Here is a 15,251-nt window from a genome sequence, read left to right on the forward strand (position 1 = left end):
GGGGGACAAAATGTACAAAATAGATCGGATGACCGTAATCGACCAGATGTCCGTGATGGGGGAAATGTTAATTTTGATAGGAGAAATGTTAATGAGGCATTGAATGTCAATGAAGGACCAAATAATAATAATATAGAGCAAGGCATAAATAAAAAACAAAATTATAATATAAGACATGATATTGAAACTCAAAATGTGTCAAAAAGAAATAATCAGGAGTTTCTTAAAACTATGTACTTTAATGCTCGTAGTATTAGGAACAAATTTCAAGAAATACAGGCGTATGTCAAAAGCGAAAATCTCGATATGATAGGAATAACTGAGACATGGTTAAATGGTACAGAGTTCGAAGCTGAATTTAATATTGCGGGATTTAAACACTTTCATCAGGATAGAAACCACAAGAAAGGTGGGGGTGTTCTATTGTACGTTAAAAACAATGTTCATGCTTGTGTTTTAGAGAAAGTGAAACAGGATGCATATGACAGTTTGTGGGTTGAGTTAACCCAAACAAATGGACAAAAAATGAATATAGGTGTAATATATAGGCCAAAGACATTATCATTAGCAGACGACAAACTGTTATTTCAAGAACTGTCTAGTTTCTGCAACCGGGATTTATTGATAATGGGTGATTTAAATTTTACTGACATTGATTGGATGAACCTTGAACATGGCCATATAGGTAGTCGCTTGATTGATTTTCTTGGTGACAATTACTTAATTCAGCATGTAAAAGAGCCCACAAGATATGGAAACATACTCGATTTATTGATCACTAGCCGCGAAAGCATGGCAACTGATGTAGAAGTCGGTGAATCTGTTGCAAATAGCGATCACAACTTAGTCAGATTCAAACTCCTAAACAATTTTAGAATAGATACTTGTGCTTCTAAAATACCCGATTTCAGTAAAGCTCAGTTCATAGAACTACGTCAGGAGCTTCAGCTTACAGATTGGGAGGAAAAATTAAACGAAAGGCCTGTAGATCAGATGTGGGAAATATTTCAAAATACGCTCACTAAGATGATTCAAACTTACATTCCTTTTAAGGACAGACGTCCCCCAAATCAGGCTCGCCCAAAGTGGCTCGACAAAGAAACTGAAAAAAGTATTGCTAAAAAGAGACAGGCTTATAAGAAATATAAGTGCTCGGGTGCATCTAATGACTATGAAAGTTATGTATCAATACAGAGAGATTTAAAAAAGACAATAAGAAAAAGAAAACGACAATACGAAATGAACATCGCTGAGAAATCCAAAGAGAATCCCAAAGAATTCTATAGTTACATTAGAGATAAAAAGGTTGTTAGGAATCACATTGGTCCACTATTATCTGCTGACGGTCAACTTGAATATTCAAATGAAGGAATGTGTAATCTCTTAAACAATTATTTTAGCTCGGTATTCGTAAACGAAACACCTCAAAGTGAATTCCAAACTGAAACCTGTGAAAAGTCTGGGGTAAACTTACTCACTACGGTAAATATAACAAAAGAAAAAATTAAAAGGTGTATAGACAAACTCAAAGTTAACAAAACACCAGGGCCTGACGGTTGGCATCCAAGAATCTTAAAGGAAATGAAAAATGAGATTGTTGTTCCATTAGAAATTATTTTCAAGAAATCCATCATATCCGGAGATGTCCCAAGAGAATGGAAGCTAGCTAACGTTACTCCCATATTCAAAAAAGGTGACAAAAAGAAACCAAATAACTATAGGCCTATAAGTTTGACTTCGATCGTAGGAAAAATAATGGAAACTATCATCAGAGATGATATCGAATATCATTTAGAAAGTAACCGTTTGATAAATGATAGCCAGCATGGTTTCAGACGGAAACGTTCTTGCGTGACTAACTTACTCGAATTCTACAACACAGTTATCTCGAATTATGACAAAAGAAACAATATAGATTTAATATATCTAGACTTTGCAAAAGCTTTTGATACCGTCCCACACGAAAGACTACTTACTAAATTAGCTTTGCATGGAATAAGTGGTAGCCTATTAGGTTGGACTAGTAATTGGTTGAAAGGTCGAAAACAGAGAGTTGTTTTAAATGGAAAAACTTCTGGATGGAAAAATGTTATAAGTGGAGTTCCTCAGGGTTCCGTTCTTGGGCCACTTCTATTCATAGTATATATAAATGATATAGACAATGGACTAAAATCTACTGTTTCCAAATTTGCTGATGATACAAAACTGTGCGGAGTGGCAAATGATCACTCAAACCAATTAGATATTCAAGAAGATTTAGATCAATTACAGCAATGGTCTGAAAAGTGGCTAATGAAATTTAACACAAGTAAATGCAAGGTAATGCACATAGGTAAAAATAACAGTAAGTACGATTACAAGTTATTTGGAAATTCGTTAACAAAAGTGGATAGTGAAAAAGATCTCTGCGTAATTATCAGTAACGACCTCAAATCATCCAAGCAGTGTATTTCAGCCTCTGAGAAAGCAAATAAGATTCTGGGATTGATTGCGCGATCTTTTGATTTCAAAAGTCCATCACTCATTAACAAGCTATATAAATCGTTAGTTCGTCCACATTTGGAATATGCTGTTTCCGTATGGTCACCGAATCTCATTAAAGACATTGACAGACTGGAAAAGGTACAACGGCGAGCCACAAAACTGATTCCAAATATCAAAAATAAATCATACGAAAATCGACTTAAGCACATGAATCTGTTTTCCCTAAAAAAGCGTAGACTCAGAGGTGACTTGATACAGGTCTTTAAGATTTTAAAGGGAATTGACAACATCAAAAGTGACAAAATTTTCACATTGAATGAGAATCAGACAAGAAACAATGGTCTCAAACTGTCCGGAAATAGATTCAATTTGGAAGTAGGTAGAAACAACTTTGCCAACCGTGTAGTTAATGAATGGAATAAACTTCCTGCACAGGTAGTGCAATGTAGTTCAGTTCGAAGCTTTAAGAATCATTTAGATAAATACCTAAGTAAGATGCTGTAATTATTATAATTTATGTTATATTATTTGTTTTTGTTTTGTTATAATTTGTCTGTCTGATTTTCATTTATTATTAGTTATATGTCAATTTATTATCATTTACTATTTACCTGTTTGTTTGTTATTCAACTATACCAATGCATTTATTTATGTATTTTAATTGTTATTTACATTGTTATAGTTTTAATTTATTATTAATATGATTTTTTTTTTTTTTTTTTTTTTTTTCTGCATCCGACCTAGATATGGATCAAAAGGTCTCCTGTCGGCATGCTTTGCCTTTGTAATCCTTTGTAATCCTTTGAGTCTAGGGGTTTTCCAACTAGTACCCTAAGGTTTGGGTCTTTTAATGTCCATGCATATAGTACAGATGAGAGTAAAAGGAAAGAGATAGGCAGCATGTTTGTGAGAAGAAAGATGGATATGTTGGCATTGAGTGAAACTAAGTTGAGAGGGAGGGGCGAGTGTGAGTTTGGGAGTGTAGTTGGGAGGATCTCAGGAGTGAAGAGAGGACAAGGGAGAGAAAGGGTGGCTGTACTAGTAAGTGAAGAGATAGATAAGTGTGTAGTGGAATGAAAGGAGGTTTCTTCAAGGTTAATATGAATGAAGGTGAAACTGGGAAATGTGGGTTTTTGTAAGTGGATATGGGCCTGGTAGTAAGAAGAGTGTAGAGGAAAAAGAGGCAGGCTTTTTGGATAGATTTAAATGAGTGCATAGAGGGATTAGGGAAAAATTTCAATGTAATGGTATTGGGAGCATTTAATACTAGGATAGGAAATGAACCAATATATGGAGTGGTTGGGAAGTGTGGAGTTCCAGGAAAAAGTGGTGGAAAGTTGATGGTGGAGATGATGTCTAGAGAGTTGATGATAGTAAATAGTGTTTAGGAACAAAGTCAAGCATAAGTATACATGGGAGAGAGTGGTGGATAGAAGGGTGGTAGTAGATAGAACATTAATGGACTATATAGTGAAAACCAGAAGTATAGTAGGAAAAGTTAAGGATGTGCATGTTCTAAGGGGAGAGATTGGGGGAATATCAGATAATTTTTGGTGGAAGGTAAGTTGAGAGTGAAGGATAGATCAAGAAAGAGGAAAAGGACAAAAGATAGGGAGGTGTTTAGAGTGACCTGCTTAAATGGGAAATAAAAGGAGTACAAAAAGCTGAGAGAGTGGGAGGGAGTGAAGGATAGAGTAGAACTATGAGTGGAGGAATGGGGATGGTTCAAGGAGGGAGTCACAAGGTGTGGAAAGATGGTGTGTGGAACAAGGAGAACAGGAGGAAATAGAAGGAAGGGTAGTGAGTAGTTGGATGAGGAAGCAAAGAAGGTTGTAAAAGAGAAGAAGCGAGCTTTCACAGATTGGTTACAAAATAGGATGAGGGAATCATATGAGAGATACAAAGAAAAGAGAAGTAAAGATAAAGGAGGCAAAGAGGAGAGCGGATGTGAAATGGGGTAAGAGTATGACAGAAAATTTTGAAAGGAATAAAAAAATGCTTTGAAAAGAAATTAAGAGGAAGAGGAGGTGAATCAAGTAGAGAAGAAAAGTTAAAAGGTGCAGATGGTGAGATGATAATGGAAGAGAAGGCAGTATGAGGAAGATGGAGAGAGTATTTTAGGGAGTTGCTAAATGTGAAGGAGGATAGGGAGGGAAAGGTAGTTGCAGTGAGAAGTGCTAAGAAAATAACCGTGATGAGTGAGGGAAATGGAGGAGAAATAAGGGAAGATGAAGTGAAGGCTGTTGTTAACCACTTCAGTACGGAACTTAAATCTCGCGGGCAGCAGCCAATGCCAGCCGTATGACGTGTCGTAATAATAATCGCATCATAAAATATAGTCACCGCTTATATCGATCGTTTTCTCTTTCACCCGCGAATTTTGAAAACCACAGAGAATGGGATTCAGGGCGCATTTGGGAGAATGTAAAAACACAGGGGTGACTAAAATAAATATAATCAAGACGCCGATATGGCAGCGTCGCGAATCCACTTGCTCCTCATGACGCCTACGTGTGCGGCACCGTATGGAAGGGGTTAAGGGGGATCTGATGGTCTGGAAAGCCAATTAAAAAGAATTTTTTTTTTTTTTTGCATGGATTTACATTCCAACACTATTAAAAAATACTTAGGACAGTTAATTTTAGCCATTGGTGCATGCTAACATGTGCTAAGCAGGTTTAAGGGACAGTGGGCGTATTAGCCACATGCAAGAATAAACCCTACACGTGGTGATATACAGCTCTTTTCTGCGTGTCCTTTTCTCGATATTTCCCTTTGTTTTGTGTGTGAAAATCTAGTGGCATTTGGCATCTTTTTCCTAGTTGTCGTACAGACTCGGGCAAAAAATTTGTGCTTTTTGGTGAAATGAACCTTTTGCAATGGGTGGCACTCACTTGTTTGGTGATAAGGGAAGGTGCCCATTGCTGATTAAAAAATAACCCTTATCAATGATTTGACACTGATGGCACCCCAGCAGTGAGGCTTTTACCCATAAAAGCTGATAAAGGCACAGAAAAGAAGGAGAGAGAGAAAAAAAGGCTCACCATTGCAACATTCAACAGATACTAAAGTAAATCAAAAAGGATTATTTCAATTTTAAATATCATTATAAACAAAGACTGAGTATAATTTATATATAGAAATTTTTAGAATGTTATATTAGAAAATAATTCCAGTCATAACATATGAAACCAAAGTATGTTGTACGAAAAAGTTCAGACATCTTGCTGAAAACTTTGAAGTGCGATTACTCAAAACAAAGATCTTCGGTTTCAAATATTTTGCAAATTTAAAAAAATAATCAAATTTTCTTCAACCTTACCATGCTAACACATGAATGTTGTACCTTTCTCGTGTAAGCTTTGATCAAATGATAAATAATATCTCTAGAGGGGATTTTATCAGAAAAAACGCTATCAGTGTGATGTTACATAGTCCTGCATTTTATGACCTATGATCTTGATCTATTAATCTCTTCACTCCAGGGCACATCGCACGTCTGGCAGCATTAGCTGCCCAATGTGTGATGTTGCATCATAATAATCGCATTATAAAAAATAAAGTCGGTGCCCAATCGTTCGTTCTCTTTCACCCGTGAATTTTGATAACCATAGAAAATATGATGAAGCCAGTTTAGAGAGAATGGAGGTTACATAGGTACGACTACAATAAATATAATCAAGATGCCAACATCGGCATCATCGCGTACCCACGTGCTCCTCATGACGCCTACGTAGGTGTCACCATATGGAAGTGGTTAAGATTTTAGGAAAAAACTGAACCACACACTGTTTGAATGGTATTTGATATTTTACATGCAAAAGCAGGTTAGCCTAGATAAAGTATTAAGATTGGAAAACAGATATGTGAGAAAACTATAGGAAAAGGTATGGATGTATTTTGGGCCTTTATGGATCTGGAAAATGCTAATGACAGGGTAGACAGGAAGGCACTGTGGGAGGCATTGCTTAGTTTTTGCGAGAGTTGAAGAGCATGTGTTAAGATTAGAAGTGGTTTGAGGTAAAGGTGGGATTTTGTCAGGGATGTGTTATGTCGCCCTGGCTGTTGAATTTATACATGGATGGGGTGGTGTGGAGGTAAATGCAAGGGTGGTGGGTCAGGGATTGGAGATGGTTAAAGAAAATGGAGAAAAGTGGGAGATAAGCCAGTTGTTTGCTGATGACACTGCACTTGTAGCAGGATCAGAGAAGGAATTGAGGAAGCTAGTGACAGAGTTTGGGAAGTTGTGTGAAAGAAGGAAGTTTAAGATAAATGTGGGTAAAAATAAAGTGATGAGATGCACAAGGGGAGAAAGTGACGGCAGACTAGAAGTGAGTATTAAGGGAGACTGGAGGAAGTGGATAGTTTTAGATACTTGGGTGCGAATGTGGCAGGAAAGGGAGGAATGGAGGTGGAGGTAGAATGTAGATTGAGAGAAGTGAGTAAATGCCTTGGTGGATTAAAAAGTGTAATGAGAAATAGACATTTGGGAAAAGATGCTAAAAGGAGATTGTATGGAGTGATAGTGCTGACAGCACTGTACAGGGCAGAAACATGGAATATAAGAGAGGAGGAGTTTGAATGTGTTTGAGATAAGGTGCCTTAGAAGTATGATAGGGTTACTAGGCTAGAAAGAGTGAGAAATGAGGAAGTGAGGAGGAGAATGAGGGTGGAAAGGGAGTTGGGAGATAGGGTGGATGAAAGAGCATTGAGATGGTTTGGATACATGGAAAGAATGAGTGAAGAAAGACTAGTAAAAAAGGTGTGGAAGGCAGAGGTGGAAGGAGTGAACATGAGGGGTTGACCAAGGATGAGATGGATGGATGGGGTAAAAGGGGTATTGGGAAAGAGGGGAATGTCTGTTGAGGAAGGACGGGAGAGGACAGAAGATAGGAGTGAATGGAGAATGGTTGTATATGGATGATGCTGTGATGCATGAGGAGGAGTGGGTGGGGGACGGGGTGAGGAAGTATGTGTGAGAAATAAATTGATGCAGCCCAGAGGGATTTCTCCCTATCCTCTCCTTTTCTGCTTGAGGGGACAGAGGGGGGTGGGTTGCCGGTTTAATATAGTGGCCTTGCTGTGGATGTGCTGTGTCTTGTGACACTGCTTCTGACCCAGGGCAGTGGGTGAGATGCAGACATGACCCATCTTCCTGGAGGTGCCAAGATAAGAGGGAGGGAAGAGGGTGAAGGGGAGTGGAATGGGTGGGAGTGGTTTTTGTGCCTTTGTTTTTTGGCTACCTCCCTTATGAGGGAGAAAAAGCCTTTGGTATATGCATGTATGTACCCACCTTGTAAAAGAAAGGCCATAACTGTATGAGTATTTTTATTTAGTGGAAATTGTTTTAAGACAGCAAATCTGTTATGAGGATGGTTCAATATTTTTTCTTCTTTGCAGGAAATTTTAGTATTTCAGGAGACTATAAATCTTATAAAGGAGGTTGGTTCAGTTGATGGTGCAACCACAGAACAGAAGGTTTGTGAGGGTCTTGCAAAGCTCGTTACCCAGCTTGTGGCTTTGCTTCACAAATCAGCTGAAATGGTGCTGACAGTAGAGGATAAAGATGCAAGAGAGTTGGCAACACAGTTCAGAGAGTAAGTAAAAGAGAACTTGATGGTTGATATTGATTAATTTTTTTTTTTTTTTTTATAGTAAGAGATAACTTTTCCCATCATTCATGTTGACCTTTTTTGATATAACATTGCCCTTTGTATGTAAGAATAACCCCCTCCCTGTCCCCCTCCCATACTTTTCCTTTCACAACTTTCTCTTTATTTCTCATTCCACACACGTCGGATTGACGGCGAAGATTGGAACACCGCGGGGGGGGGGATGCAATTTTTGTGGATTTCAATAATGAGGGAGTACCTTTGTTGTATTAGTAGGAAAGGGGAAACCTTGTGGTGTAGTGGGCAGGTGAAGAAAAAGGAGAAGGGGAGGGATTATTGAGGAAAATGGAAGAAAATGAGGAAGGGGGCGAATGGGCCCTGGATGTCAGAAGGATGTAAACAAGAGATGTGCAGACAACACAGATGAAGTCAAAGAAGTCAATAAAAGTATTAAAATTATAAATATAGATAAGAGCAGCACAATAGAAAGTGGAGATAATTATTTATATGGATTTAATGAGGGAGGATGACAACCTCCCCCGATTAGCAAGTCTAGAGGAAAACTAACAAAAATGAATGAATCATGGGAGGTTAAGTTTAGCCAACTTATGCTAATTACACAAAGAGTTGATAAATTGGAAGAACTAAAGGAGAACCAAAACCTATATAAAGAAATTGAAGAATTAAAAAGACAGTTAAAAGAAGTAAAAGATGAGAATGAGGAATTAAAGAGGAATGAAAGTGTCCATAGCAAAAGAGGTAAGTGGTTGGAAAAAGGTTTAGGAAGATAGCAAAGTTGAATTTAGAGATATAGTGAAACAACATATGAAGGAACACACTAAGGACACAGTTATTAAAATAATGAGAGAGAAGGAGAATATAGTAAGAGACTTAGCAGATTATAAAGAAATGTTTAATTATGTTAGGAATGGAAGAGAAGCATAATCCAAATAGGACTACAAGAGTAAGAGATGAGAAAGAAAGAGTGAACAAGGTATTAAGAATATTTCAAGAAGGTGAACAGGAAATAGGGAAAGAAATTGAAGGAATATTAGGCTTGGGAAATACAGTATAGACAAGACCAGACCAATTAAGGTTAAATTCAGGTCACAAACAACAGTAGAGAATGTCCTATCAAAAACAGGAAAACTAGCAGAAAGTGATCAGTACAAACAGGTATGGATAAAAAGAGAGATGAATAAAGAGGAAAGAGAGGAAGAGAAAACAAAAAGAATAGAAGCTAAGAAAAAAAAACGAGAACAGAACAGAGTCAGACAAAGAGAAATTCTATTGGAGAGTAGTGGATATGAAAGTGAGGAAATGGTTCATAGCAGAGAAAAACGGAAGGGAAACAGAAAACAGGATGGAGGTAACAGAAAATTAAAAGTGTCCTTCACAAATATAGATGGCTTAATAACAGGCTTGAATGAACTGAATGATTACCTGAAGGAAAAAGAACCAGACATAATGGGAATTGTAGAGACAAAATTGAAAGGTCCATTACCACCCAACAGTGTAGGACATGGTGTATATGATTATTGGATTGGAAACAGAGAAGTAAAACAAGGTGGTGGAGTTGTTTCTGACTAAGGATACAAATGTGAGGATTGTTACATATGGAAAGAATAGGGTAGAAATGATTATGATGGAAATAGAGGACAGGGACAAAAAGAGCAGGAAGTTTGTTGTAAATTATGTGCCTCCTAAAATGGCTTTGTGGGAAGAGAGAGAACACAAGAATATGTTAGAAGACACAAGGATAACACTAAATAAGATAATGGAAGATGGAAGGAAGAATAGCTATTATGGGTGACTTTAATTGTAGAGAAATCTGCTGGGAAGAGATGACAGTGAAGGGAGGAGACGACCTATGGGGAAATGTACTAGATATGATTATAGAACATACAATGACACAATGGATACAAGAGATTACTAGGTATAGAAATGAGGAAGAGCTGTCGAGACTAGACCTAATAATCACAGAACCTGAAATAGTGGACAAGATTGAATATAAGACACCACTAAGTAAAAGTGACCACATATTAGTTGAACTGGACCTAAATGAAGAAAATTATGGGAAAAAATGAACAATATAGAAAGGGAAAATTGATGTATAGAAAAAAAAAAAAACAATAAAATGAGAAAAATTTTCAAAAAGTAGACTGGGAAATGATATATAAAGAGGAAAAGACAGTAGAAGAGAAATAGAAAATCTTAGCAAAAATCTATAAGGAAGGATTGGAAAAGTATGTTCCAAGACAAAAACAAGATGGAGGAAAGACAAAAAACCTGAAAAATGGAAAATATATACTGATTATAGAAATGAATATGTACAAGTGCGCAGAGAAGAAAAGAGAAAATATGAAAAGGATGTCATAGAAAAATGTAAAGATCAACCAAAAGTATTTTATAGATTTGTAAACAAACTGAAAAACAACCAAGAATTAATTAAACTACAACAAGGAGGAATAGAACACACAGAGGAAATAGAAATGGCAGAAATTATGACAAGCATTAAAATCAGTGTATATGAGGGAAAACATACAACTTAGAGATGTCGAGTGGGAGGGGAAAGTCATGCCTCTGGAAGAGAGAGAAGTAACAAGGAAATAAATAATGAATCACTTGAGTAATCTCGATGTTAGAAAATCGCATGGTCCAGATGAAATGGCAAACTGGATTTTGAGAGAATGCAGGAACGAACTAACAGACAAAATACATAGTCTAATAAGCAGTTCATTGAAGGAAGGAAAAGTTCCAGAAGATTGGAAAAGAGCAAATATAGTACCAATATGTATATGGGGAAACAAAGAAGACCCTACAAACTATAGACCGGTCTCTCTTACAAGTACGGTAGCTAAAATTTGTGAAAGAATGATCAAAATTAGATGGGTAAAGCATTTGGAAAAACAATGTACTAAATCCGAGGCAGTTTGGATTTAGACAAGGAAGATCATGTGTCACAAACTTGATGTGTTTCTATTCAAGACTAATAGATATAATACAAGAAAGAGATGGATGGGCTGATTGTGCCTTTCTAGACCTGAAAAAAGCTTTTGATAAAGTGCCACATAAGAAATTGCTAAAGAAATTAGAAACTATAGGAGGAATACAGGGCAAACTACTTAAATGGATGGAAGACTTCTTGCATGAGAGAAAAATGAGTGGTGATAAGAGACAAACATTCTAATTGGGATGAAGTGATTAGTGGAGTTCCACAAGGAAAAGTTTTGGCCCCAATAATGTTTGCTATATATATTAATGATATGGATAAAGGAATTGAAAGTTATATGAGCTTCTTTGCAGATGATTCAAAACTGCTGAAAAAGGTGAACACTGTATAAGATTGTGAGTCGCTGCAGAGTGATCCCAATAAAGTATGGGAATGGAGTAGGAAGTGGGAGATGGAATTCAACATTAAAAAGTGTAGTATAATGGAATTTGGAAAAAAAAAAAAAAATAGTGGGATCATACACATTGGGAGAGGAAGCAATTAAAAAAGTGGAAAAAGAGGACCTAGGAGTCATTGTTATGAATAATATGTCCCCTGAGAAACATATAAACAAAATTTTTGGAGAAACTTATAATTTAAGAAGATCAAAGTGGCATTTACATACCTGAACGAAGAAATTGTGAAGAAAATATTAGTCACTTTGATAAGACCAAAATTGGAGGATGCAGCGATGACGTAGTCACCAAGTACAAAAAAAACATATAACAAAACTTGAAAGAATACAAAGAGCAATTGTGAAATTGGCACCAACGCTCTCAGAATGATCATATGAGGAGAGACTGGCAAAACTTGAGTACAGACATTGGAACAAAGAAGAGAGAGAGGAGACTTGATAACTATAGAATCATGAAAGGCATAGAAATTATTGATAGAGAGGATCTAATAGAATGGGATAGTAGAGATACAAGAGGACACAGAAAGAAAATCACGAAAGACAATTATAGAAGAGACCTGAAAAAGAACAGCTTTCCCCACAGGATAATAGATGTTTGGAACAGGTTAGATGAAAATGTGGTGTGTGCAAAAATGATACACAAATTTAAAAACAGTCTAGATAAAACAAGATAGTTACACAAAGAGTAGGTAAACTGGAAGGACTAAAGAAAGATAATCAAAACCTAACTAAAGAAATAGAATTAAAAAGACATTTAAGAGAAATAAAGGATGAGAATGAGGAATTAAAGAGGAATAATAAAAAGAATAAAGAGTCCATAGCAAAAGAGGTAAGTGGTTGGAAAAAAGTCCAAGAGAATAAAAAAAATTTAACTTAGAGATATAGTGAAACAACAGATGAAAGAACTAAGGACACATTAAAGTAATGAGAAGGAGAATATAGTAAGAGACTTAGCAGATAAAAATAAATGTATTATTATATTAGGAATGGAAGAGAAGCATAATCCAAATAGGACTACAAGAGTAAAGGAGAAGGAAAAAGTAAACAAGGTATTAGAAATAGTTCAAGAAGATGAACAAAAATTAGGGAAAGAAATTGAAATATATAGACTGGGGAAATACAATATAGACAAGACCAGACCAATTAAAGTTAAATTCAGGTCACAAAAGACAGCAGAGAATGTCTTATCAAAAACAGGGAAAGTAACAAAAAGTGATCAGTATAAACAGGTGTGGATAAAAAAAGATATGAATAAAGAGGAAAGAGAGGAAGAGGAAACAAAAAGAATAGAATCTAAGGGAAAAACGTGAACAGGACAGAGTCAGACAAAGAGAAATTTTATTGGAGAGTAGTGGATATGAATGTGAGGAAATGGTTCATAGTAGAGAAAAATGGAAGGGAAACAGAAAACAGGATGGAGGTTACAGAAAATAGAAAATGTCTCACAAATATAGATGGCTTGATAACAGGCATGAATGAACTGAATGTTTACGTGAAGGAAAAGGAACCAGACATAATGGGAATTGTAGAGAGAAATTGGTCCATTACCACCCAACAGTGTAGGACATGGTGTATATGGTTATTAGATTAGAAACAGAGAAGTAAAACAAAGGGGTGGAGTTATGTCCCTGACAAAGAAGGATATGTGAGGAATGTTATATATGGAAAGAATAGAGTGGAGATGATTATGATGGAAATAGAGGACAGGGACAAGAAGAGCAGGAATTTTGTGGTAAATTATGTGTCTACTAAAACAGCTTTGTGGGAAGAGAGAGAACACAATAATGTTAGACACAAGGATAACTTTAAATAAGATAATGGAAGATGGAGGAAGAATAGTCATAATGGGTGACTTCAATTGTAAAGAAATCTGCTGGGAAGAGATTACAGTGAAAAGGAGAGACAACCTATGGGGAAACATACTACTTGATATGATTATAGAACATGCAATGACGCAATGGATACAAGAGAATACTAGGTATGGAAATGAGGAAAATCCATCGAGACTGGATGTCACCACATCAGAATCTGAAATAGTGGACAAGATTCAATATAAGACGAATAAGTTAAAGTGACCACGTATTAGTTGAACTGGAACTAAATGAGGAAAAATACATGGGAAAAAACAAACATTATAGAAAGGGAAGATTGATGTATGAAAAAACAAATTTTGATAGAATAAGATAATTTTTTCAAAAAGCAGACTGGGAAAGGATACACAAGGAGGAAACAACAGTAGAAGAGAAATGGAAAATTTTGACAAAAATTATAAAGGAGTGGAAAAGTATGTTCCAAGGCAAATACAAGAAAAGGGATATGTAAAATGTTGGTACAACAAAAGATGTAGCGAGTTAAAAGACAAAAGGGATAAAGCTTGGATAAAATGGAAGAAAGATGAAAGACCTGAAAATGGAAAATATATACTAGTTTTAGAAATCAATATGTACAATGCACAGAGAAGAAAAGAGGAAATGACAAAAGGATGTCATAGACAAATGTAAAGATGAATAAAAACTATTTTATAGATTTGTAAACGACAAACTGTAAAACAAAAAAGAATTAGTGAAACTATGACAAGGAGGAGTTGAATAGACAGAGGAAATAGAAATGGCAGAAATTATGAACAAGCATTTTAAATCATTATTTACGAGGGAGAACATACAACTTAAACCCCTCCGCCCTGTGAGCAGGTTGCAGTCCTAGAGGGCCTTGTGCATAGTGATGAAGGTATGGGCTATGGCAGCGGGGAGAGTTTTCCTCCCTGGCAGATTCAATCATGCTGCACAGACCATACTGGAGCTGTCAGACCAAGACTCACAGACTGGAGTGTAAGTAACTGGTAAACGACCCCAACCCCTCTTTCATTTGATGGCTCGTTTATCCCTACCCTTCTTAGTTGTTGCACTCTTTCTTCTCTTTCTGAACAGGCTATTATCTCGGGGTAGGTTCTCTGTAATACTCCAGATTGCCTTCCCTGAGAAGCACCCTCGACTTTCTCTTGCACCTTCTTAAGGTAGTTCTAAGTTCCCGGTTTCTCTCTGACCTGTGTGCTGGTAGCTGACCGAGTTGGTGGGGGCTCACCTGGCGACAGGTGCCACTGGCGAGGGCTCGCAAGGTTCGGTGGTCAGTGGATGCGCATGGGAAGGAGGACTCCTGAGCTTGATACCGTTCTCCCTTCAGAGGAGGGATTGAGGAAGTTAGTGACACAGTTTAGGAAAGTATGTGAAAGAAGGAAATTGAAGATTAATGTGGGTAAAAGTAAGGTGATGAGATGTACAAGGGGTGAAAGTGGCAGCAGACTGGAAGTGAGTGTTAAGGGAGAGAGACTGGAGGAAGTGGATAGTTTTAGATACTTGGGTGTGAATGTGGCAGGAAAGGGAGAAGTGGGGGTGGAGGTAGAATGTAGATTGAGAGAAGCGAGTAAATGCCTTGGTGGATTAAAAAGTGTAATGAGAAATATACATTTGGGAATGGATGCTAAGAGGAGATTGTATGAAAGAGTGATTGTTCTGACAGTACTGTGTGGGTCAGAAACATGGAAGATAAGAGAGAATGAGTTTGAATGTGTTTGAGATGAGGTGTCTGAGAAGTATGATAGGGGTTATTAGGCTGGATAGAGTGAGAAATAAGGAGGTGAGGAGGAGAACGGGGGTGGAAAGGGAGTTGGGAGATAGGGTGGATGAAAGAGTATTAGGATGGTTTGGACACATGGAAAGAATGAGTGAAGAAAGACTAGTAAAAGAGGTGT

At 36.9% G+C, this 15,251-nt stretch overlaps 1 protein-coding gene across 1 annotated transcript in view; it reads left to right on the forward strand.

The window, feature by feature from the left end:
- LOC143023322 (uncharacterized) overlaps positions 1–15,251 on the forward strand; it is an 89,902-nt gene that overhangs the window by 56,911 nt on the left and 17,740 nt on the right. The window contains exon 8 of the mRNA XM_076181851.1: positions 7,885–8,081. Within this exon, the coding sequence (XP_076037966.1) occupies positions 7,885–8,081 (197 nt within the window). The remainder of the gene's footprint in view (positions 1–7,884; positions 8,082–15,251) is intronic.

Source organism: Oratosquilla oratoria, unplaced genomic scaffold, assembly GCF_046742065.1.
Source record: "Oratosquilla oratoria isolate Oo_2021 unplaced genomic scaffold, ASM4674206v1 SCAFFOLD45, whole genome shotgun sequence".
In the NCBI taxonomy this organism is placed as follows: domain Eukaryota; kingdom Metazoa; phylum Arthropoda; class Malacostraca; order Stomatopoda; family Squillidae; genus Oratosquilla; species Oratosquilla oratoria.